Below are 24,253 nucleotides of genomic sequence, written 5' to 3'. Positions count from 1 at the left end.
AATAAAGTTTAAATAATAAATTAACCATTTTAGCACAGAAATCAGATTGCACCTATTTTAGGTGTGTTAATTGGTGTGTTAATGTTAATTTAGTTCTAATGCCTAATAAGGTACTTTGCCAAAAGTTGTTATGTTTGTGAGAAATGGTTCAAATAGTTTGCAGCCATTTTCTTTCATTGAAATATGACCTGAACATTTTTCTGCACCAGCATAGAGCTGCTGCATCATTCTGACACTGACCACAAGGGATCTTTGCTTTTCAGTAGGCCTCCCATAGCAGCCATGGTCCTGCACTACTGGAGGGCGGTGGTCGCCGTTCAATCCCATGCGATGGTCTGTACAAAGGGGAATCCCATACTGAGAGTGGCCAAAGCCATTGGAAGTTGTAGGAGTGTGACAGTAATCATAACATATCAGACTAATATGCCTTTCGGATTGTGGATGGAAAATTGTTGGATTCCTGCTCAAATGACATCATGACGTGTGAATGACATCAGAAAAATCAGTGGGAAACCATAGAAACCATAGAAACTATGGAACTAGTAGCATAACCGGGCAAAATGCACTAAACATTCATAGCACATACAAAGTTCATGATTTACACTGTAAAAAACTTAGTGATTAACTCCAATTTTTGTACTGTTGATAAATTTTGAAGTTTTCTAAAATGTTCCATGTAGGTGGCCCTCTGAGACTTAGAAACCACATACAATAATCCTGTTTCCACATTGTCAGATTAGCATTTTGATGAGTTAGAAATGCTCTAGAAAATGCATTAAAACCTATTTAAACTTTATCTGCCTATGATTTTCTAGACATTATATATCATCCTAGAAATTCCTTTCATCAGCACCCACTAAAGGGCTGTGCAAATCAAAAATCTGGTACAGAACAGTTCTGCACACTTTTTTTGAAAGTCCTTGCACCTATGACGATTTTTGACCTGATACTTAGGATTTCTCTCTTTCCAGCACGTTATTTCCAGTATAGAATTCCTCAAGTGAAATCAACTGTGGCAAATTGGTCAGGAAATGGAATTCAACCTCAATGACTTCTCATTACTTCAGAAACACCCCGCCAGAACCAACTCCATTTCACCTGAAATAGTGCCATGTTTGAGATCGTTAACAACAATCATGACCAGATGACTACCCTCAAACTGCATCACTGAAATCCATGACCCTCTCAGGCTTTACTTCACCCATGTGCTTTGCCCATGGAAGCCACCTTATAGTCTTAGGATCATTCCAAGCTGTTGCTGCTGATTTGTGCTATATCCCCAGTTTGGTAGTGAATTTGATTTTAATAAAATTAGGAACTGAATCTCTCATAAACATGTTTCAAATAGTAATATTTGATTTGTACTTATGACTTCTATTGACTCCGGTTATAATGGGCCTGCTTAAATAATGCATCTCCTAGCTTTGTGCATCAGATTAAATTAAACTTGAGACCCGTGTGTCATTTTTTGAATACTCTCCTAACCTTCTGCCATTCTCTTCTAGCTCTAATGAATTACCACATTCTTGACTCTGTCCAGTGTTCTGAAGCTATCATGCATGGTTCAGCATACACGACCTTGGAAGGATCAAATATAGAGATTGGATGTGACGGTGATAGTCTGACTATTAATGGATATCAGATGGTAAATCGTAAAGACATTATGACAACTAATGGTGTGATCCACTTAATTGATGAAGTGCTGATTCCCGATGCAGGTAATTGACGACAGATAATGGTTTACATTTGTAGTTAATTGCGATGTGTTTCTTCCCTTCCTCTTATATTTTCCAAATGTACTGTTGCTTTTCTAGTTTGACAAGTAAATAATAAGTAAGTGCAATAAATTTTCATTTAGTCTGAAATGAGTACGTTGTGCATTTTAAAAATGTTAATGGCTTTCTGTATAAAATTATACATTCAGGGAAAATATATCATTTTGAAAATTTGATCCATATAGAGTTTTTGTTAACACAAGGGCAGGCAATGCTGCAGTCCCATTTAGTTTACAAGAGCACAAATATCCTTAGAATGGGGAGAACATTAGTTAGATTTGCACCATTTCTAAAGAGATTTAATGAGTAGGTCAATAAGAGCTGAAGCAATTCCAATTCATTCTGGAGCTATCATCCAGGTATTATTGACGTTTGTACACATGGGTTGCAGTACGTAAATGCAGGAGTTCTATATTTTGGCATACAGACATTCAGGCCTTTTGGCCTTAGAGTTGTGCCCGATGATTTTCAGTAGTGCAATGCATCATTTTCTCATAAGTGCCCTTCTTGTTAGGCAGCCTCTCCAGATCGGGAATGACTTAATTCCACTCCAGTTTACTGAGTTCGGAGGCAGTGAATAAGGTCGGGGTGGCAACGGCAGGTTATTTCAAAGATGGGCAGGAAGTTGCTGCTGGAGTGGGTGGTTGGTTGTGTAATTTGTGAGGTGGTGATCTCCATCCACAGGGCCTCACATAATCAGTGCAATTCTGAATGATCCTTCTCCAATTTCGACCAATCTTGCTCCAGATGTCCTCAAGAGTCACTGAGAATGTTGCATTTCTTTAATAAAACATTGAACACATCCTTAAATTGTTTTCTCTCTGCATTTTGAATTCTGTTCACTGCCAAATGTAGTAACTAGAATCTCAATGGTAGAGAATTTGGAGGATTTCATGGACGCAGTGGTAGAAATAGATCCTGGAAAGGTGTAATAATAACAGGGTTGTCGTGATGGGAGATTTTAATTTCCCAACTATCGATTGGCAGTTCAGCACAGTACTCTGCATCATCAATAGGGATGGGAGAGGTTCCGGAGGATTGGAGGGTTGCAGATGTTGTTCCTTTATTCAAGAAAGGGAGTAGAGATAGCCCAGGAAATTATAGACCAGTGAGTCTTACCTCAGTGGTTGGTAAGTTATGGAGACAATCCTGAGAGGCAGGATTTATGAACATTTGGAGAGGTATAATATGATTAGGAATAGTCAGCATGGCTTTCTCAAGGGCAGGTCGTGCCTTATGAGCCTGATTGAAATTTTTGAGGATGTAACTAAACACAATGCTGAGGGAAGAGCAGTAGTGTACATGGATTTCAGCAAGGCATTTGACAAGGTACCCCATGCAAGGCTTATCGAGAAAATAAGGAGGCATGGGATCCAAGGGGATATTGCTTTGTGGATCCAGAACTGGCTTTCCCACAGAAGTCAAAGAGTGGTTGTAGGTGGGTCATATTCTACATGGAGGTCAGTGACCGGTGGAGTGCCTCAGGGATCTGTTCTGGGACCCTTACTCTTCGCAATTTTTATAAATGACCTGGATAAGGAAGTGGAGGGATGGGTTAGTAAATTTACTGATGACACAAAGGTTAGAAGTGTTGTGGATAGTGTGGACGGTTGTCAGGGGATACAGCAGGACATTGATAGGATGCAAAACTGGGCTGAGAAGTGGCAGATAGAGTTCAACCCAGATAAGTGTGAAGTGGTACATTTTGGTAGGTCAAATATGATGGAAGAATATAGTATTAATGGTTAGACTCTTGGCAGTTTGGAAGACCAGAGGGATCTTGGGGTCTGGGTCCATAGGACGCTTAAAGCAGCTGTGCAGGTTGACGCTGTGGTTAAGAAGGCATACGGTGCATTGGCCTTCATTAATCGTGGAATTGAATTTAGGAGCTGAGAGGTAATCTTGCAGCTATATTGGACCCTGGTCAGACCCCACTTGGAGTACTGTGCTCAGTTCTGCTCGCCTCACTACAGGAAGGATGTGGAAGCCATAGAAAGGGTGCAGAGGAGATTTACAAGAATGTTGCCTGGATTGGGGAGCATGCCTTATGAAAACAGGTTGAGTGAACTCGGCCTTCTCTCCTTGGAGTGACGGAGGATGAGAGGTGACCTGATAAGGGTGTATAAGATGATGAGAGGCATTGATCGCGTGGATAGTCAAAGGCTTTTTCCAAGGGCTGAAATGATTGCCACAAGAGGACATAGGATTAAGGTGCTGGAGAGAAGGTACAGCGGAGATGTCAGGGGTAAGTTTTTTACTCAGAGTGGTGTGTGCGTGGAATGGGCTGCCAGCAACAGTGGTGGAGGCGGATACAATAGGGTCTTTTAAGAGACTTTTAGATAGGTACATGGAGTTTAGAAAAATAGAGGGCTATGGGTAAGCCTAGTAATTTTTAAGGTAGGGACAGGTTCGGCAAAACTTTGTGGGCCAAAGGTCCTGTATTGTGCTGTAGGTTTTCTATGTTTCTATGTTTACTTTTGCAATGCCTTGCAAGCCTCAGAAACATAAAGGTAGGCATGGATCAATGCTCTTAGTAGATGATTATTCTTGTGTCAGATGCAAGTTGTTAACATTTGAATATTTCAGAAGAATGTGAGGAGATCTTATAGAAACATATAAAGTTATGAAAAAGATAGAGGCGGGGAAGTTGTTTCCACTGGCAGGTGAGACTCAAGGGGACATAGCTTCAAGGGGAAGTAGATTTAGAATGGAGATGAGGAGGAACTGCTTTTCCCAGAGGGTGGTGAATCTGTGGAATGCTCTGTCCAATGAAGCAGTGGAGGCTGCCTCAGTAAATATATTTAAGACAAGGTTGGATAGATTTTTGCACAGTAGGGGAATTAAGGGTTATGTGGAAAATACAGCTGGGTGGAGATGAATCCTTGGCCAGATCAGCCATGATCTTATTGACTGGTGGAGCAGGCTCGATGGGCCAGACAGCCTTCTTATGAACACCATTTTCTCACTCTACCACAGGCTGTGCAGGTACATTGGCAGTAGTGATGAATTTCATCAAAGATATTTGCATTTGATGAGAGGTGGGTCTCAAAGTATGAGAAAAATATATATTTTCCAGGATCTTGCGGTAAACTTTGTCAGAGGACAGTTTGACGCAGCGGTGCCAGGTGGGTGGACGACCTTGGTATTCAAATGCTGAGAGTTAGGTTCATCCTGTTGAACGAATTTACAATATCTTGGAACTCAACCTCTAATATTCAGCTTGACTGCTAGTTCTAGAGTGTGATCACCATTTGCTCTTGCTATTAGCTCTGTTTCACAGAGGTGAAGTGCAAGAAGGAGAATAAGATTGAAAAGAAGTGTTGGGACGATTGCACAACCTTGTTTGACATGACTGAGATTGGCTCACTGACTTAACCACTGGTTAGAAACATGGCTCACATCTGAGATGGACATGGCGAAAACAGAAATTAGGGTCAAAGGCTTATGTGAGGTTGAAGAAAACCTGATATTGTGGCTGGTGCTGCTCCCCACCTTTTTTCTTAGAGTCACTGCACGGCGAGAATCACGATCACAGTACCTATACATGAATGAAATCTTAGCTGAGATTTGAGAGCAACTCTCCGATCACTCAGAAAACATGTCTGAGAAGGACCCGGTCTTTGACGTTTCCTATGGAGGACAGCAGATAAATCTACATATCTCCCTTATTGAAGATCATCGTGATTACAGCATTTCAGAGGGCCCCTGGAAAATCCTACACTTCCTAGACGTGGATTTGTAATTTAATCTCTTCACTGCTGGTTTAGGATTTCAGCAGGGATACTATCTGTTCTTATTTTTGATTTGGAATTAAGACCATAAAATAAAGGAGCAGAATCGGGCCATTTGGCCTATTTGAGCCTGCTCTCCTATTCGATCATGCCTTTGACACCCTCCACTTATCAACCTCCGTTTTAAATATACTCAATGACTTGGCCTCCGCAGCCGTTTATGGCAAAGTATTCCACAGACGATAGGTTTCAATGAGATTACATCTCATTCTTCTGAACTCCAAGTACTGGCCCAGAGCCATCAAACACTCCACGTGCATTAACCCATTCATTCCTGGAATCATTCTCATGATCCTTCTCTAGACCTCTTTCAATGCTAACACATCTTTTCTGAGATAAGGGGCCCAAAACCGCTCTCAGTACTCCATATACAGTCTGACCAATGGCTTATAAAGCCTCAGTATTATATCCTTGATTGTATATTCCAGCCCTCTCGAAATAAATGTTAATATTGCTATTGCTGTCCTTACCATTGACTCAACCGACAATTTAACCGTAAGGGAGTCCTGCACAAGGATTCCCAAGTCCCTTTGCATCTCTGATTTTTGAATTTTCTCCCCATTTATAAAATAGTCTATGCCTTTATTCCTTCTACCAAAATGCATGGCAATACACTTCCCTATACTGTATACTATCTCCCACGTCTTTGTCCATTCGCCAAGTTGCCTATGTGCTTCTGCAGGCACCCTGCTTCCTCAACACTACCTGCCGCTCCACCTATCTTTGTATCGCCTGCAAAATTGTCCACAAAGCCATCAATTCTGTTATCCAAATTTTTAAAGTTTTTTTATAATGTGTAAAGATGCAACCCTAATACTGACCATTGCAGAACACCACTAGTCACCAGCAGCCAACCAAAAAAGGCCCCCTTTATTCCCTCTCTTTGCTTCCTGCCAGTCAGCCAATGTCCTATCCATGCTAATATCTTTCCTGTAATATCATGGCCTCTTATCTTGTTAAGCAGCCTCATGTGTGGGACCTTCTCAAAGGCCTCCTGAAAATCCAGTTAAACAACACCCACTAACTCTATTTTGTCAATCCTACCTGTAATTTCCTCAAAGAATTCCAACAGATTTGTCCTTTTTACTCCTGGTTGGGAATAGCAGCATGGCTAGGAAGAATTAGGTGGCTGTGGGATGAAAGTCAGAACACTTGCATCAGGAACAAAGTCGCAGCTGAGAAGGTTTTCAATGTGTTCTTTCCAGTAAATATTAACTACCTTTCTATCCCTGATGAGTTCATCTCCATTCTTGGTTTGCTGTAAGGTGGGCCAGGTGTGTTTCAACCACACAAGGGCTGAAAGTACCACATGTTATACCTGCCAGTGAGTTTTTGAGCCTGGTTTTGTCTCTTCATTCTCTTTAGGTCAACAAACTCTGCCTTCATATGCCTATAGAAGTTTTATTCTCCCTTGAGTAAACTGGAACTTCCAGTAAAAGATCATCTTACGTTGTGTTCATTGATTATCTCCTCGATCGTATTGTTGTTATTCCTGGTTCTTTTTGGTAGAAAAGATAAGAGTCTTTTTGCAGTGACTACTTATGGCAGATTAGAAGCAGCCATATGGCTCTTGTAAGCTGTGAGGTGACAGGTTTTCTGCGGGGAACTGTCTGAGGAGAGCAGTTATTGTCAGGTGGTTGAGGGCTTCAAATTTGATGTTAATGCGGCAAAACTCCATTTACACTGATGTTTTGGAGTCAGGATTATAGTTATAATAAGGAAGATTAAACAATGCTCAGTCTAGAGATCATCAGTGCCTCTCAAAGCACAGTTAATATGTATATCTCGGTGGTGGGGGGGAGGGTTCTTGCTCAGTTGAAGAATTATTTTAACAGATGGTAGTGCTTTGACTGGAAGTTTTGCCATGACACCTAGTCCTTATTGCTCTAATCAAACTGGCTGTTCATTATAAAAGGGCTGTATTCCAAACACTTTATCAAGAGAAAACCCTTTTAAGTGTGCAATATATCTAAATAATTTCTGAAGTTTCTGGAAATCCAGTGATTCTATTGCACTGAGAAGCTTTTATTAATTCAACTCAAGTTGTACACTGCGAATAGAATTATATACATTCAAAGTCAGTTTCTTTATCATGGAGTCATTAAGTTGTACAGCATAGAAGTAGCCCCTTTACTTTATACTTTATTGTCACCAAACAATTGATACTAGAGTGTACAATCATCACAGCGATATTTGATTCTGCGCTTCGCGCTCCTTGGAGTACAAATCGATAGTAAATATTAAAAATTTAAATTATAAATCATAGAAAATAGAAAAGGGAAAGTAAAGTAGTGCAAAAAAAATCGAGAGGCAGGTCCGGATATTTTGAGGGTACGGCCCAGATCCGGGTCAGGCTCCATTCAGCAGTCTTATCACAGTTGGAAAGCAGCTGTTCCCAAATCTGGTCGTACGAGTCTTCAAGCTCCTGAGCCTTCTCCCGGAGGGAAGAGGGACGAAAAGTGTGTTGGCTGGGTGGGTCGTGTCCTTGATTATTCCAGCAGCACTGCTCTGACAGCATGCAGTGTAAAGTGAGTCCAAGGATAGAAGATTGGTTTGTGTGATGTGCTGGGCAGTGTTCACGATCTTTTGCAGCTTCTTCCGGTCTTGGACAGGACAACTTCCATTCCAGGTTGTGATGCACCCTAGAAAAATACTTTTTATGGTGCATCTATAAAAATTAGTGAGGGTTTTAGGGGACAGGCCAAATTTCTTTAGCTTTCTCAGGAAGTAAAGGCGCTGGTGGGCCTTCTTGGCAGTGGACTCTGCTTGGTTGGACCAAGTCAGGTCATTTGTGATATTGACCCCGAGGAACTTAAAGCTTTTGACCTGTTCCACTTGCACACCACCGATGTAAATAGGGTCGTGCGGTCTGCTACTCCTTCTGAAGTCAACAACCAATTCCTTCTTGCTGACGTTGAGGGATAGGTTATTGTCTTCGCACCATGCCACCAGGTTCTTAGTTTCCTCACTGTACTCAAACTCATCATTACCCGAGATACGGCCTACAATTGTGATACTTTGGCCCATTGTGACAATGCTGACCATTCACACAATACCTATTCATACTAATCCCACTTGCCTGCATTAATTCGTATCCCTCTATGTCCTCCTCATTCATACCTGTCCAGATGTCTCTTAAATGCTGCTACTGCCTCTGCCTCCACCACCTCCTTAGCAATTCATTGCAGATCCCAACTACAACGTGTGAAAACATTTATACCTCAGATCTGCTTTAAAACTTTATTCTAGCACCTTAAATCTGTGTCTTCTGCATTTAGACATCTCTACCATGGGAAACAGACACTGGCTACCTACCTTGCCTGCCTCTAATAATTTTATATAGCTTTATCGTGTTTCCTTTCTGCATCCTTTGCTCCAGAGAAAATAGCCTTGGCCTATCCAATCTCTCCAAGTAACTTAACCACCACCCCCCCCCAGACCAAGTAACATCTTTATGAATCTTTTCTGCGTTCTATCAGCTTAATGTCATCATTCCTACAGGCTGATAACCAGAAGTGCATGCAGTACTCCAGGTGAGGCCTAACCAGCATTTTAGACAAATTTAACACTATTGTCTTACTCTTAATTGATGCTTTGGCTGATAAAGGCAGTTATGTCATATACTTTCCTCACTATCCTCTGTACATCTGATCCCATTTTCAAGGAATTACATACTTGTACTCCACATTCTCTCTTTCCAGCAGCATCCCCCACGGTCCCACCATTCACTGTGTATGTTCTGCCCTGGTTTGACTTCCCAAAATACATCATTTTACACTCTGTTCATATCAAATTCCATCTATCATTCCCTTGTCCACTTTTCAAGTTGATCCATCATGTGGCAAACTTGGACAGCTTTCTTCACTGCCTATTTTAGATGCCATTTGCAAACCCACCGATCATGCCACTTATATTCTCATCCTAATCAATATCTATGACAAACAACAGAGGGCCCTGCTTCAGACCCTAAGACTTGCCACTGGTCGCAGGCCTCCAATCAGGAAAACAACCCTATCATCCTCTGCCTCCCACCACCAGGCTAATTTAATGTCTAATTTGCTAACTTACCGTGGATCCCATATGTTCTAACCTCCTCGAGCGTCCTACCATGTGGAACATCGTCAAAGATCTTGCTGAAGTCCATATAGAAAATACTTACTGCAATCTCCTGCCTTGTTTTGATAAAATCCTTGGATACTTCTGGTCAGTCTCTGGGGATTTATCCACCTTCATGCATTTCCACTCCCTGTAACACTTCTGATTTGTAATGTTCCAGTATCCCACTGTTATCTCCTCTGAGCTTATCTGCTACACATCCTTCTTGATGGCAAATACAAACGAGAAGTATTCAATTAAGTTCCTGGGCATCTCTTCAGGTTCCACACATGGATTACCACACTGATCCTTAAAGGGACCAACTCTCTTCCCTAGAAACTTTTTGCTGTTAATATACTTACAGAACCTTTTTGGATTCTCAGTTAGCTTCTTTGCCAGGCATATGTCATGCCTCTCCAGTTTCCCCTCTGAAATTCCTTATTAAATGACTCCTACACCTCTACTCCTCATTGGACTTGCGTGATCGTAGCAACCAAATCCTGACACATGCCTCTTTTTCCTGACCGGGTCCTTGTATTTTCAATATGGAAAGGCAAATATGTGAAAAGGTATTATTTAAGGATAGTATATGTAAATTTTTTGAACAACATTCCAAATATGTTCCTAGTATTATGCATTCTATTTTCCTGATTTTTTTTCTTTATATTATTAATCTTCAGTATTTGTATGGAAGTTTCTCAGAAAAAAATTCATATTGAGGGTAACTGTTTAGATTCCCTATACCGCTTATTGCTGTGTAAATACATCTATTGATGCTTCTGGACACATCTTCAGTGATGTTCCTGGAATCATCGGGTGTTTTGGGTCTTTCAACATCATACAGCCTCCTCCAGGTGACCCAGCCGGGGCTGATCAGAACCCAGCTTGTGTCCAGATGGCTAGCTACTTATGACTCCATGGCTCCCCTCTTTTGAGCCACAGCCATCTTGAAGCCCTCTCTGCCGCATCGGTGGTACTGCAGATGGCTCTCCTCTCATGAATCTGATACAGTTTTAGTGCTGAATGTCCCATTGTCCTGCACAGTACTTATAGTGCTACTTAGTCAATGGACCAACCAGTCTCCACGATGAATATAATCTAACCTAGCAAGTTAAACTTACTGATTCATACATTGTTTGTTGTCTTGAAAAGTTAAGTTGGAGCCTATAATGCTGTTCACACAATGGCATGGATGGTGCAGACCAAAACTGAGCTATCACTACAACACGTCATAGTTACTTTGGAGCAATCAAATTAAATTGTGCTGACTGATCTGCTTTTTAATGCCACATTAACTACTAGAAAGAGCAAGTGCAATACAGAATTTAGTCTAGTGCGTGCCAAAATTTTGTGAATAAAAAATAAACAATATTTTATCTTTGATCATGTGACCAGAGTATTTATAAACTCAAAACTGATTATGGCAGAGATGAAAGACTGAAACTTTGCTTCTAATGATAAAATCTTAGTACTTGTTATATGAATGACAGCTAGTTAAATATTTTGCAGTGAACTGAGTTAGAATTGTTTGCTAAACTGCATTGAAGTTTTATGCAAATTTGTACAACTAAAGGTTATCTTAACCCTACTGATAAAGCTTCATTGATAACTTTTCCTTTATTGCATTTAAAGCTAAGCAGGTTCTTGAATTGACAAGCAGCAAGCAAACAGTATTTCGTGACTTTCTGGTAAAAACTGGAATTTCTACTACTTTCACTGAAGGAGCCTACACCTTATTTGTTCCTTTCAATGAAGCTTTCACTGGTAAACTATCACATCAATTTTTTTGGACAATGTATTATATTGTACATAACTATTTTATTTGATAGTCTGTACATAAGCATTTAACACATGAAATTTCTTTGGTTGATGCTTAAAAGGATAAGAGTTTTGCTGGCCATTCCAACCTTTTTAATATCTTGTTTAAAGTAGCAGACAAGAGAGTTTGATAGGAGCACATTAAATACCCATGGATTAGTACTATTGCAAATTATCCTTTTCTGGTGTCAGTTGTCATCTACTTTTAATGTTTGGTCAAAATGGGTTACTTACGAAACTTTTGAGATACCGTAGCTCTCTTAGGCACTTTCAATCTGGTAAAAGTAATTGTTTTTATTAAACTTTAGATATGGTAACTTTGTGAATATAATAATTATTTTACCATGTTCAAATTAGACTGAAAAGTAGTAGCATTTGTTGTTGCTACTAATTACTGCAGAATTGGTTATAGCAATACTATTTGGCAGTATCAATCCTTACAACATACCGTTGCATAGAAGTCCTAAGTTCAGTTCATGTTGGTCATTGCTTATTAATCTCTGTGAATCTATATAAATCCATCATTTTTATTATAGTGAGTCTCATTATACAGTGTAAATTGGGATTACATAGGAGTGAAAGGGTGATTAAACTATACAATTGCAGTAACTGAACTTGTATCTATACATATGACTTCACAGTGGATACACGTCTCGTTGCCATGCAGACCTCTCAGTTTTAACATAGCATTTTCACTTTCATTCCATAGAGGAAATTAGGAGCTATGATCAGCGATATCTGAAAAGAATCCTACAAAATCATATTCTGAAAGTAAAAGTGGTCCTCAATGAGTTGTACAATGGACAAAGACTAGAGACAATTGGAGGGAATCTCCTCAGAGTTTTTGTCTACCGCACTGTAAGTATGGAAGGACAAAATTCCAATATACATTATGCTGCAGTGATTTAAAACATTTAACCTTGACGTCATTTAAAATGGACAAATTTCTGAGGAAGCAATAAATAATAAATAGATGTTAATGAATTGGATGTAGTTTACATGGAATTTTTGAAGACAAAAAAGGGGCAAAGTAGAAGGAGTTCAACAGGGTAGAAAGGAAAAGCTGAGAACAGATGTTGATAGTAACAGGCCAGATTGTATGTCTGTTGCTGGCTCAATTCTCATGGTTGCATTTTTACATATCTGAGGTTTGTTTATACTGGAGGTCTCCATGGCTACTGTGGATGTGCCATAAAGTGTGATGTATCAGAATGAAGGCTGAGCCTTCATTAAAAATATTAATAAAAGTAATTAACATACTTAAAATATTTAAATGCTAGAAATTAATTAATAAGATCTTATGGAAAAATATCCATTAAATGAAAGGTTGGTAACTCTATTCAAATGGCTTAGATTATTTTAGAAATGCCAGCCATCTCTGGCATTAAGCTAAGGAGCTGAATTGTTTCCTCACCTCAGCATGTATCTGCTGAGCTCAGCAACTGGCACACCTGTCTTACAGCAACAACAGAACCATCAGCTAAAAATTGGTACATTCTGGCGAGTGTCTCCAAATGTTTAGATATGGCTTAACAAGTGATTGCTCAGAATGTTCATAGAAGCTAGTTTACTCATGAAAAGTAATTACCAGTATATAAAAAAAGGTCATGAAGAATGATACAAAATCATTTGATTGAGAAAGTTGTGTGGAGTAAATCATTTCCAGATAAAACTTTTTAATAATCATGCATTAGGAGGCAGAAGGGCTCATAGTATACGTACTGAAATACTGCAATAATTCCTGTGCAGAAAACATTTTCCCATCTGGATATATATTTTTTTCTGAATACAGTTCTTTCAGTAATAATGATACATTGTAGAATAGGCATTTTCTTCAAGTAAATTATTTAGAGGTGGTAGAAGTTTATTGAATCATATAATCTGAACAGTTTTCCCTGGCACGATTCTTTATTCCCCAGTCAATTATTTTGCAAATCCAAACCATATTTCAATGCATTAAATGATTCAACTCCAGATTTTCATGTATTTACAGTGGATTTGATCCAAAGTTTGTGTTTTTAAAAAATGGCAATAATACATTCAATGAAAAATTTTGGGGGGAATAACTCTGATTTCTATGAGACTAAATCTTTAGTGCTACTGCATATATGGAAAGAATTGTCCTGTAAAATGTCATGACAGATATGGCAGATATACTCTAAATTGTAACATCCTAAGCGGTTGCTGTTATTTAAAATTAACTCATTCAACATAGTAGAATAGAATAATTCTGGCCATATGCACCAATGAAACAAAGGAAACATTAAATCATCTTTGATAAGCACACATACTAGGCAGGAATTACAGAGAGAGTCACTGCTTTTGATCTAAGACAGCGCTGATAATGTGAGACTGATGTAATGAGTTTATATTTGTTTCTTTGGCAGGCAGTTTGCATTGAGAATTCTTGCATGTACCGTGGCAGTAAGGAGGGAAGAAATGGCGTGTTGCACTCAATAAAAAAGATCATTTTTCCTGCAGAGAAGTCGATTATGAAAATTCTGAGAGAGAATTCCCGCTTTAGGTAACTATTCCACTGTTCATGCAGAGAAAATCCTTTGTCATTTCAACCATTTATCAGAGTCTGTCAGTCAATTTCTTTATATATTGTACTCTTTGTATAGTAAAATAAAGGAAAGTAAACACGTACATCCTCACATCCAGCAGCAAACTTTAACTTTTCATTGGTTGACTGGTGAAGCATTCTTGCCTCATTCTAAAGGGAAGTAGACTACAGCCTTTTTGAGGCCAGCACATCAATCAGAAAGCTGTAAGGGATGGAATGAATTGAATTGAACTGAATTGACTTTATTTCTTACATCCTTCATATACATGAGGAATAAAAATCTTTATGTTACGTCTCCGTCTAAATGCACAATCATAGTAATTTATAATAAATAGCACAGTCAATGTAACATAGAAATACACTCAGATCAGTGTGAGTTAATCAGTTTGACGGCCTGGTGGAAGAAGCTGTCCCGGAGCCTGTTGGTCCTGGCTTTTATGCTGTGGTACCGTTTCCTGGATGGTAGCAGCTGGAATAGAATGTGGTTGGTGTCATGTGTCCAATGATCCTACGACCCTTTTTACACACCTGTCCTTGTTAATGTCCTGAATCATGGTAAGTTCACAACCACAGATGCACTGGGCTATCCGGACCACCCTCTGCAGAATCCTGCAATTAAGGGAGGTACAGTTCCCATACCAGGCAGTGATGCAGCCAGTTAGGATTCTCTCAATTGTGCCCCTGTAGAAAGTTCTTCAGATTTGGGGGCCCATGCCAAACTTCCTCAACCGTCTGAGGTGACAGAGGTGCTGTTGTGCCTTTTTCACCACTCAGCTGGTGTGTACAGACCACATGAGGTCTTCGGTGATGTGGATGCTGAGGAGTTAAAGGTGTTTACCCTCTCAACCCCAGATCTATTGACATCAATAGGGGTTAGCCCATCTCCATTCCTCCTGTAAACCACAACCAGCTCCTTTGTTTTCGTGACACTGAGGGAGAGGTTGTTTTCTTGACACCACTGTGTCAGAGAGATGACTTCTTCACTATAGGCCACCTCGTTATTGTTTGAGATTAGGCCAATCAATGTAGTGTCATCAGCAAATTTAATCAGCAGATTAGAGCTCCAGGTGGCGACACAGTCATGGGTATACAAGGAGTAAAGGAGGGGGCTGAGCACACGGCCCTGAGGGGTTCCTCTGTTGAGAGTCAGAGGGGTGGAGGTGAGGGAGACTGAGTTTGGGCTACAAGAATATGATTGGCCTTGAGTCAGCCTTGTTAATAACAAGTAAATTCCAAAAATTTCATCCAAAGGAAATACATTAGCTAACCTTACAAATTAGTCAAACGTTGAACCAAACTGATACTGTAGATATCAGATATGTAAATTTTAACTTGGGACAGGTTTTTTAATTTGAATGACTCAGCAGGAAGCAAAATGATGCAGAATCATTAAAAGGAATATGAAACTGAGCCATTTAGATTCTCAATAAAAGTAATCATATTGGATTAGTATGAACGCCCATCTTTTTAGTATCAACTTTACATAATTCTGCTGCCGATGAATTTCATCTGAGGTTTTGTTTACGTTCCTTATCAGCATTTTCCTGCGTCTCGTAGAAGCTGCTGGGTTTACTGAAATACTCAAGGAAGGAACAGACTGGACGTTATTTGTTCCAACCAATGATGCATTTGCCAGCCTTTCAAAAAGTGAGATAGATCAATTGATGAGTAAGTGACCAGCTATATAACGATCTATTTGATGGCTTCTGATTCTTTTTAAACAGTGGATTCTAACTTTATCAGATTTTTTGGGAAACCACTGTAGAGCATGGAACTGCAACATTTCCGTATATCCATATCAGTATTTCAGACGCCCACATTTAGGCATGTGATTATATTGAAACTCCCAATTTCAGGCAGCAATTCACACCGTTATCCCTGGCCACTGATTTTCTTCCATAGTGGAGTGCAAATTTGTGACAAACTCCTTTTCACTTACTGTCAATTTCTGCTTGGGTAACCTGTAGCATATTAGACTCAGCACAGGGACAACATTTCCATTTACTTCAGTGCAGAGGAATACTATTAAACATATGTTAATTTTCATTTTATTGAATTGTACATTATTTTATTTAAGTAGTTTTAATGAGTTTAGGTAGTTTAAGTGTTTTCCATTATTTTAAACTGCTTATATGTTTTAACTAAAAATATTTTTTCTAACCCCTTTTACAAGATTTTGAAAAACACAAACAAGAGAAAATCTGCAGATGCTGGAAGTCCAAACAACACACACAAAATGCTGGAGGAACTCAGATGCTGCCTGACCTGCTATGGAAAAGAGTACAGTCTATGGGGAAAAAAAAGTACAGTCAATGTTTCAGTCTGAAACATCGACTCTACTTTTTTTTCTATAGATGCTGCTTGGCCTGCTGAGTTCCTCCAGCATTTTGTGTGTCTTAGAAGATTTTGAGTATTTTTGAGTGTTTCTGAATGTTGTTAGACTCCCTATGTGAATATAGGACACTTCTAGATATTTGATCTGGATGCTGCATGCATATGAAATTATAATTCGCTACTAACATGCTCAAGGGATCTCCCAAGCACCTTCCAGTGACAAGTCTCCTACCCACCACTCATCTCTCAATCTTCCTCAATGGCCATCAATATAGTTTGCCACCCCATTGGCCCCAGCCCCTGAGCACCATTTTCCACACCCAACTCACAGTCATCCTTATCATCCTCACCAACCGTCTTACATCTCCACTCTCAAATCCAGAATGTACCATACTTCATTTGCCTCCGTTGTTCTCCATTCAAGCTTGTACAGAATAGGGCTCTTTGTGTCCTTGTGTAAGACATATCCAATGCCACGTCCCTATACTTTTTTACATTTGCCTTAGCTGGACATGAATGGTGTATCTGAATGATCCTTTACGTGTCAGAGTTCAGTGGCAGCTGGGCTTCAGGCAACACAGTGAGGAATTTTCTCACAAAAATGTCTCTGACAACCAGTCAAGCTGGGCAAAGCTTGCAGTAGTAAAGTCTGCAAATGATTTTAACAGCTTTTAGTTGTTTCTGATATTTGGAGACATTTAAAAGCTATAAACATTGAAGAGAAAGCAAAGTTAACTAGAAGCACGTTAAAAATGTACCATAGTACAGTATCCAGGCCTTGTCATCCAACTGGTGAAATCTGCACTGCTTGACCATGTGCTCAAATCCTGTTCCAATGAGAGATTTCTCAAGTTCACTCTCGAGGGTAAATTACATTGAAGTTTGTTATTTATTTCGCAGAAAACAAAAATATTCTCAGGCACATCATATTTTATCACCTCCTTAATGGAGTTTACATTGGAGGAGGTGTTGAAACTGGAGTCACCAATGTGCTGAAGTCATGGCAGGGCAGCAAAGTCATGGTAAAAATGGTAAGATTCACTTCTGGATTCTGAATTCATGCATGTCCCAGCACAGTTTATTAATGGTGAAATATTCCTCAATATGTGCATTCCATTCCCAGTTCCCCGTAAACTGTGTGGGTTTCCACCAGGTGCTCCTGCTTCCTCCCACATTTCAAAGACATACCGTTTAGTAGGTTAATAATTTTTTGTAATTGTAAACTAGAATAGTTTTAAATAGGCGAGTGTGGCTTGTTGCACTGTATCTCTAAAGAAATGTACTGGAACAGGATGTTGCCCATAAGGCATCGGGCTTCAGAACATTTAAATAATTAGGTAAACAAAATCAAATGGTATGACATCTGATTGAATTCTGTGAGGAACATCTTGGCAAGGAAGGTCGACTGAAATTTGATTGGGATAAACAATAATACTGATTGTGGAACATATATCTTTAACGCACAACACTTTCTCTAAGAGGAATGATTTATTAATCCTATGTCGATCTGTTTCTCCCCTTAAGTATATCAGTAAGAACTGGAAAGATTGACTGTTTACTGATCTACTGATGCACAAGACTCTTGGGAATTTACCTAAGTGGCTTTTATTTATGCATAATCTTTTCAATGAACGTGAGTAGTCCTTCCAACTGTGTGGAGAATACAAATGTTGGGAATTCACAGCCAAACGACACCTTTCCCACCCCACAACTACCACCACTTACATATCAACCCTTTTGTGTTTGTTCCTATATTTGTTATGGGGATTGCTAAATACCACTCGGGAGTCAGAATTGCAGACTATTTATCCTCCATTACACAGAGGTGCTGTAGACATCTTGAAAGGGTCAACCAATTTGAAAGAATTGAATGTGAAGTCATTGTTATTCATACAGCTTGACTTATCAGTGCATAAATTCACTGAAACTTTAAACCAGGATTTTTTTTTGTTAAAGAAGCCAAGAAAAGATGACTCAAGATGTATCTGGGTCATCTTTTGTAAAGAAAGCAAAGTGTTAATTAAAGGTTAGAAATATGATAAATCTTCTTTGCTTTTAGCTGAACAATACATTGATGGTGAATAACATGAAGACCAAGCAATCCGATTTTATGGCCAGCAATGGTGTTATTCATGTAGTCAACACTTTACTCTTTCCAAAAGGTAAATTTTCTGTTTTCTGTGTGATGCTCGGTAGAAAACTATATTTAGTAAAATTTGGAATTTTTAAGTTGATTCTTTCAGTCTGCCTGCTTGCCTGCCTCTCTGATCATGTGGGCCTCAGAATAATGGCAGAGCAACATCTGAGATTCCTTTAACCAGCTGCAATGGTTTACTGAATGATAATCAACAACCCTCTTTACATAATGTATGCAAAGTTCTCTCAAAAGTCCTGCCAGGGTTACAAAAGTGATCAGCAAATTCACAAAGGAATTTTTTTGGTATTAATAGTTTATTACAAAAAGATTTGTGAAGTGTTTGGCTGATATGTACATATTTCCAGTGTGACAAGTCAGGGTATATACTTTAGCTTTTATTTGGAGCCATATAACCAGCCTGGCCCATGGGTGGTGGTGGGGCGGGGGGGGGGTGGGGGGAGCCTTAACTTTGGATGTTCAAAATACCAACTACCAGTTGTACTCTTCTGTCCGCATTCTTGATGGACAGAAGATGGGATTAAATGGTGGGTGAGGATCTTGCATATGTTCGACAAAGTGTTTCTCAGCTCGCTATAAAGATGGACAGTCCATGCAAATTATGTAGGAAATGAGATCTTACAAAAGACACATATTTGCTTTTTCAGTATAAATCTACATCAGCTGTAAGTTTCTGGATCTATGATTGACATTCCCCTGCTTCAGTTGAAGGGTGTAAAGCCTGTTTGTTATCCCTCAGGTTCATCCCACTTTCTGAGCAGCAGGGAATGAATCCAGCAGTCTTCTGCATGTTGAGTATCAATCATAGAGACATCGAGTAACTTCTTATTTATTTATGTACACAGTATAATGTAGGCACACTGAAAACATAAATGTCCATGAATGAATACAAAGAAGGATTGCGCCAAAAAATAGTGTTTTACTGTCGTTGCATGGTATCGTAGTGGTTAGCACAATGCATAACAAACCACTGACCCGGATTCAATTCCTGCCACTGCCTTTAAGGACGTTGTACCTTCTCCCTGTGACCGTGTGGGTTTCCCGCACGTGTTCTGGTTTCCTCCCACAGTCCAAAGACGTACAGGTTGGTAGGTTAATTAGTCATTATAAATTATCCCGTGATTAGGCTTGGACTAAATTGGAGGATTGCGGAGGAATTCAACGGGTTAGGCAGCATCTATGCAGAGGAATAAACAGTTGATGATTTGGACTTCGCAAACACGAGGAAATCTGCAGATGCTGGAAATTCAAGCAACACACACAATAATTGCTGGTGAATGCAGCAGGCCAGGCAGCATCTATAGGAAGAGGTACTACTGATGTTTCGGGCCAAGACTCTTCATCAGGACTAACTGAAAGAAGAGATAGTAAGAGATTTGGGAGGGGGAGGGGGAAATCCGAAATGATAGGAGGGAGAGGGATGGAGCTAAGAGCTGGAAGGTTGATTGGCAAAAGGGATATGAGGCTGGAGAAGGGAGAGGATCATGGGACGGGAGGCCTAGGGAGAAAGAAAGGTTGTGGGGGAGGACCTAGAGGATGGGCAAGGAGTTATAGTGAGAGGGACAGAGAGAGAAAAAAGAGAGGAAAAAAGGGGGAAAAAAAACAAATAATAATAAATAAATAAGGGATGGGGTACGAAGGGGAGGTGGGGCACTGTTCCTTTTCCCATCCTGTCTCTTGCAAAAATGCCATCCCTTCTCACAATTCCTCCATCTCCACTGCATCTGCTCTCAGGGTGAGGCTTTTCATTCTAGGATGAAGGAGATGTCCTCCTTTTTTAAAGAAAGGGGCTTCCCTTCCTCCACCATCAACTCTGCTTTCAAACGCATCTCTCCCATTTCACGCACATCTGCTCTCACTCCATCCTCCCGCCACCCCACTAGGAATAGGGTTCCCCTTGTCCTCACCTACCAGCCCACCAGCCTCCGGGTCCAACATATAATTCTCCGTAACTTCCACCACCTCTAACAGGATCCCACTACTAAGCACATCTTTCCCTCCCCCTCTTTCTGCTTTCCGCAGGGATCGCTCCCTACGCAACTCCCTTGTCCATTCGTCCCTCCCATCCCTTCCCACCGATCTCCCTCCTGGCACTTATCCTTGTAAGTGGAACAAGTGCTACACATGCCCTTACACTTCCTCCTTCACCACCATTCAGGGCCCCAGACAGTCCTTCCAGGTGAGGCGACACTTCACCTGTGAGTCGGCTGGGGTGATATACTCTGTCCGGTGCTCCCAATACAGCCTTCTATATATTGGCGAGACCCGATGCAGGCTGGGAGACCATTTCGCTGAACACCTACGCTCTGTCTACCAGAGAAAGCAGGATCTCCCAGTGGTCACACATTTTAATTCCACGTCCCATTCCCATTCTGATATGTCTATCCACTGCCTCCTCTACTGTCAAGATGAAGCCACACTCAGGTTGGAGGAATAACACCTTATATTCCGTCTGGGTAGCCTCCAACCCGATGGCATGAACACTGACTTCTCTAACTTTTGTTAATGCCCCACCTCCCCTTCGTACCCCATCCCTTATTTATTTATTTATTTATTTATCTGTTTGTTTGCCTATTTATTTTTCTCTTTTTTTTCTCCCTCTGTCCCTCTCACTATACCCCTTGCCCATCCTCTGGGCTCCCCTCCCCCTTTCTTTTTCCCTAGGCCTCCCGTCCCATGAACCTCTCTTCTCCAGCCTCATATCCCTTTTGCCAATCAACTTTTCAGTTCTTGGCTCCATCCCTCCCCCTCCTGTCTTCTCCTACCATTTCGCTTCTCCCTCCCAGTTTCAAATCTCTTACTATCTCTTCTTTCAGTTAGTCCTGACGAAGGGCCTCGGCCCGCAACGTCAACTGTACCTCTTCCTAGAGATGCTGCCTGGCCTGCTGTGTTCACCAGCATTTTGTGTGTGTTGGACAATTTGGACTTGTTGCTTACTTGAATTATTAATGTAATGATTATCTAAAAAATGTTTATAAGCATTCATGAATTAACTACTTAAAATTTATAATGTACTTTACTAGATCTGCCTGTTACAAATGACAATTTGCGGAGAATTCTCTCAAAACTAGTCAAGACTATAGAGATACAGGTAAGATTTAAACCGCAAATGTATTACACAATACTAATAATTAACACTACTCATAGAAATAACAATATTCAGTAGTGAGATACAATTAACAGTTTTTACAAGAAGAGTGTCAAATGGTTTACAGCTGTGATCTCTTATCATGACACTAACAAAGGAACATACTCTTTATGTACATATTGTACACTCAGTGACCACTTTATTAAGTACACCTGTACACCTGCTTACTAATTGAAATGTCTAATCAGCCAATCTTGTGGCAGCAATTGAATGCATTAAAGCATGCAGACATGGACAAGAGGTTCAGTTGTTTTTCAGACCAAGCATCAAAATGGGGAAGAAATCGGGTCTAACCATGGAATAATTGTTGGTGCCAGACGGGGTGGCTTGTTTATCTAAGAAACTGTTGATCTCCTGGTATTCTCATGCACAACACTCTAGAATTTACAGTGAATGGTGTGAAAAACAAAAACACACCCGGTGAGCAGCGGTTCTGCAGACAAAACTGCCTTGTTAATAAGAGGGGTCAGAGGAGAATGGCCAGACTTGTTCAAGCTGACAGAAGACAACTGCAAATCAAATAACTGTGCGTTGCAACAGTGGTGATCAGAAGAGCATCTCTGAATGCACAACACATTAAACCTTGAAGTGGATGAGCTACTGCAGCAGAAGAATGATGCCTTTAACCTCTCACTTCGGTCATCTGAAGTACCCACATGCTTCAAGAAGACTTGAATTATTATAAGTCGAATGTGGTAACATGGCTCAATGATGTCATCCAGTCACACTTACGTCCACTTTGATGAAGTGCTTTGAGAGGTTCCTGATGAAACATACCAAATCCTGCCTGATAGGTGACTTCGTTCCACTCCACTCCAGCTACCACAGCAACAGGACCACAGCAGATGCCATTGCTGAGTACAGAAGAGTCGGGGAAGACTTTGTTGAGTGGCGTGGGCTGAATCACCTGCGGCTCAACATCACTAAGACAAAGGAGTTGGTGGTGGACTTCAGGAAGATTAAAACACCCTGCATACCCATCTCCATCAAGAGAACGGATGTGGAAGTCATCCAAGACTACAAATACCTGGGAACTCACCTGACAATGAACTGGACTGGAGTAAAAAATCCAGGGTCTCTGTACAAGAAGGGACAGAGCCGACTGTACTTCCTGAGGAGACGCCGGACATTCAACATCTGCAGTACCATGCTGCAGGTGTTCAGTGACTCAGTGGTGGACAGCTTTCTATTTTACGCTGCAGTCTACTGGGGCTGCAGCGTGAGAGCAGCTGATGCCAAAGAGATCGATGAGCTTGTCAGGAAGGCTGGTTCTGTTCTGGGGTGGAACTGGATTACCTGCTGGTTGTGTCTGAGAGGAGGATGCTGCAGGAGCTGTGGAGCATTATGGACAATCCCTCTCACCCCCTCCATGACGTCCTGGACAAACAAAGGAGCGTCTTCAGTAACAGACTGATTCCACTGAGATGCACCTCTGAAACCCACAGGAGATCCTTTCTCCCTGTGGCTATAAGACTACAACTCCTGCTCCTTAAGTATATGGTTTCATTGCACATCCGTATTTTGCATTATTACTTTTTTAATGCACATGTTGTATTCTTTGCTTGTACCTTGGCGCATACATTTTGTATCTTAAAGGATATGTTTCTGACTGAGCAAGCTTGCAACGATAATTTCCTTCGGGATGAATAAAGTTTTATCTTATTTAATCAATAAGCTTCAAGATCTTGGCATCAATAGCTCCTTGGGCAATGATGTCCTTGATTTCTTCGCTTCCATTCCCCATTGAGCTCAGATTGGTAACAACACCTCCTCTGCAATCTCCATCAGCACTGATGCACCCACAAGGCTGTGTGCTTAGTCCCCTGCTCTCCTCACTTTACACCTGTGACTGTGATGCTAAGAATAGCTTCAAAGCTATATTTAGGGCTGCTTATGACACTGCTGTCATTGCCTGAATCAAGGGTGGTGATGAATCAGCATATAGGAGGGAGATTGAAAGTCTGGCTGAGTGGTGCCACAGCAACAACTTCTCACTCAATCCCAGCAAGACCAAGAAGCTGATTATTGAATTCAAGAGGAGGAAACCACAGGTTCATGAACCATCCTCACTGGGGGATCAGAGGTGGAGACGATCAGTAAATTCCTCAGTGATATAATTTCAGAGGATCTGTTCTGGTCCCAACACATACGATGAAAATACAGCAGTGCCTCTACTTTCTCTCAGAAGTTTGCAAAGATTCGGTATGATGTCTAAAACTTCGAGAAACCTCTAGAGATGTGTGGTAGAGCTTATATTGACTAGTGGCATTACAGCCTGATATGAAAATATCACTGCCCTTAAATGGAAAAACCTATAAAATGTAGTAGATACTGTCCAGTCCATCGCGGATAAAGCCCTCCCAACCATTGAGCATATCTACAAGAAATGTTGTCGCAGGAAAGCAGCATCCATTGTCAGCGACCCTCACCACCCCGGACATGCTCTCTTCTCACTGCTGCCATCGGGAAGAAGGTGCAAGAGCCTCAGGGCCCACACTGCCAGTTTTAGAACAGTTGTTACTCCTCGACTATCAGGCTCTTGAACCAGTGGGGATATTTTCACTCAGCTTT

The 24,253-nt window shown here is 40.6% G+C and overlaps 1 protein-coding gene across 4 annotated transcripts in view; it reads left to right on the top strand.

The window, feature by feature from the left end:
• The window catches only part of postnb (periostin, osteoblast specific factor b), a 68,842-nt gene that overhangs the window by 21,482 nt on the left and 23,107 nt on the right, over positions 1-24,253 (top strand). For all 4 annotated transcript variants that reach the window (XM_063054362.1, XM_063054364.1, XM_063054366.1 and 1 more), the window contains exons 8-15: positions 1,506-1,718; positions 11,294-11,425; positions 12,189-12,337; positions 13,867-14,003; positions 15,583-15,713; positions 17,280-17,410; positions 18,439-18,541; positions 21,558-21,625. In XM_063054362.1, the coding sequence (XP_062910432.1) occupies positions 1,506-1,718; positions 11,294-11,425; positions 12,189-12,337; positions 13,867-14,003; positions 15,583-15,713; positions 17,280-17,410; positions 18,439-18,541; positions 21,558-21,625 (1,064 nt within the window). The remainder of the gene's footprint in view (positions 1-1,505; positions 1,719-11,293; positions 11,426-12,188; positions 12,338-13,866; positions 14,004-15,582; positions 15,714-17,279; positions 17,411-18,438; positions 18,542-21,557; positions 21,626-24,253) is intronic.

This window comes from Mobula hypostoma, chromosome 7 (assembly GCF_963921235.1).
Source record: "Mobula hypostoma chromosome 7, sMobHyp1.1, whole genome shotgun sequence".
NCBI lineage: Eukaryota > Metazoa > Chordata > Chondrichthyes > Myliobatiformes > Myliobatidae > Mobula > Mobula hypostoma.
This window is presented reverse-complemented; position numbering and strand designations above follow the sequence as displayed.